Raw genomic sequence first — 2557 nt, 5'->3', positions numbered from 1 at the left:
ATACTGTCCCGAACACGGAGCCCAAGCTGTAAAGAGATAGACAGGTTTGCCCTCGTCCGTTCTCAGACACCAACGCAATACCACGTGCTTTCCTAACGAGGAACGGGACACAGCACACGTCTGCCCAGCGCTGACAGCAACGCCTTCCACATTCAGGTGAAAACCAAAACTTCACTTGAATCCAAGTGGCTCTTCTACGTATGAGGAATCTAAGAGTCATTTCTCTGCAACCATGTAATTCTCAAAACATTTCATTACTTAATATTTAATTCACCATGATACCACTTAGCATTATTGATGACCTATACTTTGCTTTCAAGACTCCAGTGTCGATCAATACTGACCCTGCCTCTTAGGGAAGCAATAAAATACTTCACAGTGGTGGCAAGATAATAAAGGGAAAAAAATAGTAAGGCTGGTGGGCAGGCAATGAATTTCAAAAATCAATTAAAGAATCAATGTCATTTTCATTTTGTCACAAAAGTCCTGACTCAGAGACAAAGCTAGATCAAAGAAAACCCTGGTTTTATTGGCATTTCTGGCAAAAGTAATTAAGTGAAAGCCCCTGAGCTGAGTGATAAAGCATTTGTTCACTGAGAGCCAGGGGCTGTTGTGGACTTGCGAGTGAGGTCACATCCCCAGCTCAGGCGCAGGGAAGCCAGGGAAGCCGGCGGTGTGAATCCCGTGCTGGCAGGCGGGCATCCGCCATTTCCTTGCTGCTGCTGCTGCTGCTGCTGCTGCTCATATGAATGCCAGAGCCACTGAGTGAGGGTGAGGCCAAGGTCAAAGCCGCGAAATCAACCTTCTCAAGCATGCAGAGGAAACACTAAATGTTGAAAATTTCCTCCGTATCTGTTCAGAGCATGTGGGGCTTTTGCTTGCTTTGATTTCCACTTTTGATTTTGATTTGAGACAGTGTCTCGATATGCAGCCCAGGCTGGCCTTGAACTCAAGGTCTTCCTGCCTCCACCTCCCCAGTGTTGAGATGGGAACCACATACCCATCAAGCACTTAAAACAGATTTTAATATGCCACCAAAAATGCCTCTGAGTATACCACACACAAAAAGGAAACAGAAAAAAAGAGAAAATGGAAAACATTTTAAACAATAGGCACAAGCGAAGAAATTCCAAAGTTTTACATTTTGTCAGACACGTGTTGCTTTTGTATTTTCATTGTACATTAATTTTTAAAGACTTTTGCAAGAAAATAAATACCGAAGAGTGAAAAGTGGTCCAATCCCTAGTACTGCAAAAAGAAACGTAAAAATGTAAAGAATGGAATGAAACCAAGTTCTGAGCAGGTAAATGCTTCTGCTTTCTCACTTCTCATCGCTGTTTGCTAAAGTTCTACACTATACTGTTTACAAGGTGACAAAGAAACTCTCAATTTTAAAACAGATGTGAAAGACAGAAGAAAATCTGTTTTCAACATAATTAATGTTGCCCTTTAAATCTTGTTCATAGATGATGCTGAGAAAATATACATTTAAGCAAACTGTAGCTCCCACTTTCGAACTTCAGCTGAAGTTTACAATTTCATGTCAAGTGTGAGCATAATGCCTGATGCCCTCAGGAACTGAGGGGCCCCCGCTGACCCCAGCCACGGTGAGGCTTTGGGGCAGGTTCTGGTCGCTACACTAACCTCAACGCCGGCAGATTCCCCAGCTCTACTGATAAAGCAGAGAAACAGCCTTGACATTGCTCTAAGCCTGTGATCCTTTAGGACATGATAGTGGTTTTTAAAAAATCTTGGTTTTAAAGAGCAAACAGCACAGTGATAGTTTCCCCAAGAATTACTTAAACGCTGCAAGCAGATCTTACTCAGGCTGACCGGGACATGGCTGTGAGCCTGGCTGGCTGTCTGTCCAGCCGAGATGGCTCAGAGCTCTGGGGCACAGGCTGCCGTCCCAGAGCTGACTGCCGGTTCTGACAAGCAACCCCACGTCAAGCTGAGGAGAGAAACTTCATCACCAGGCATAAGTATAGCTTAAATATAAGTAACACAAATGCCATTCACACAGATATGTGTGCTTTTCAGAACTTACAAATCCATTGTGTCTCACAGATTCTTGAGAAGTAAGCAAGCCTCTAAGCATATAAAGTAGTTGTTGAGGGAGGTGATCCAGTGTGGGTGGAGGTGATCCAGTGTGGGTGGAGGTGATCCAGTGTGGGTAGAGGTGATCCAGTGTGGGTGGAGGTGATCCAGTGTGGCAAAGATAAATTACTTAACAAAGGCCCCTAGCAGGCTGAATTTCTAGTGTCCCCCTCATGGCTCTTTGCATGTTTTCAACTGAACACAGAATGTGGCTCAGATGTACAGCCCCAAAACACATCCAGCCAAGAAAGAGAGAGAGAGAGAGAGGGAGGGAGGAAGGAAGGAAGGAAGGAGAGAGGGAGGGAGGGAAGAAGAGAAGGAGGGAGGGAGGAAAGGAGGAAAGGAGGAAGGAAGAAAGGAAGGAGGGAAGGAAGAAGGGGAAAGGGAAGAGAAGAGAAGGGAAGGAAGGAAGGAAGGAAGGAAGGAAGGAAGGAAGGAAGGGAGGGAGGGAGGGAGGGAG

General features: G+C 45.2%; 1 protein-coding gene across 1 annotated transcript in view; it reads right to left on the bottom strand.

Moving 5' to 3' along the window:
- Nucleotides 1-590: 590 nt before the first annotated feature.
- Dcdc2c (doublecortin domain containing 2C) overlaps nucleotides 591-2557 on the bottom strand; it is a 68675-nt gene continuing 66708 nt past the window's right edge. Inside the window, exon 11 of the mRNA XM_013028876.1 lies at nucleotides 591-761. Coding sequence (XP_012884330.1) covers nucleotides 591-761 — 171 coding nt within the window. The remainder of the gene's footprint in view (nucleotides 762-2557) is intronic.

This window comes from Dipodomys ordii, unplaced genomic scaffold, assembly GCF_000151885.1.
Source record: "Dipodomys ordii isolate 6190 unplaced genomic scaffold, Dord_2.0 Scaffold115, whole genome shotgun sequence".
Lineage (NCBI taxonomy): Eukaryota > Metazoa > Chordata > Mammalia > Rodentia > Heteromyidae > Dipodomys > Dipodomys ordii.
This window is presented reverse-complemented; position numbering and strand designations above follow the sequence as displayed.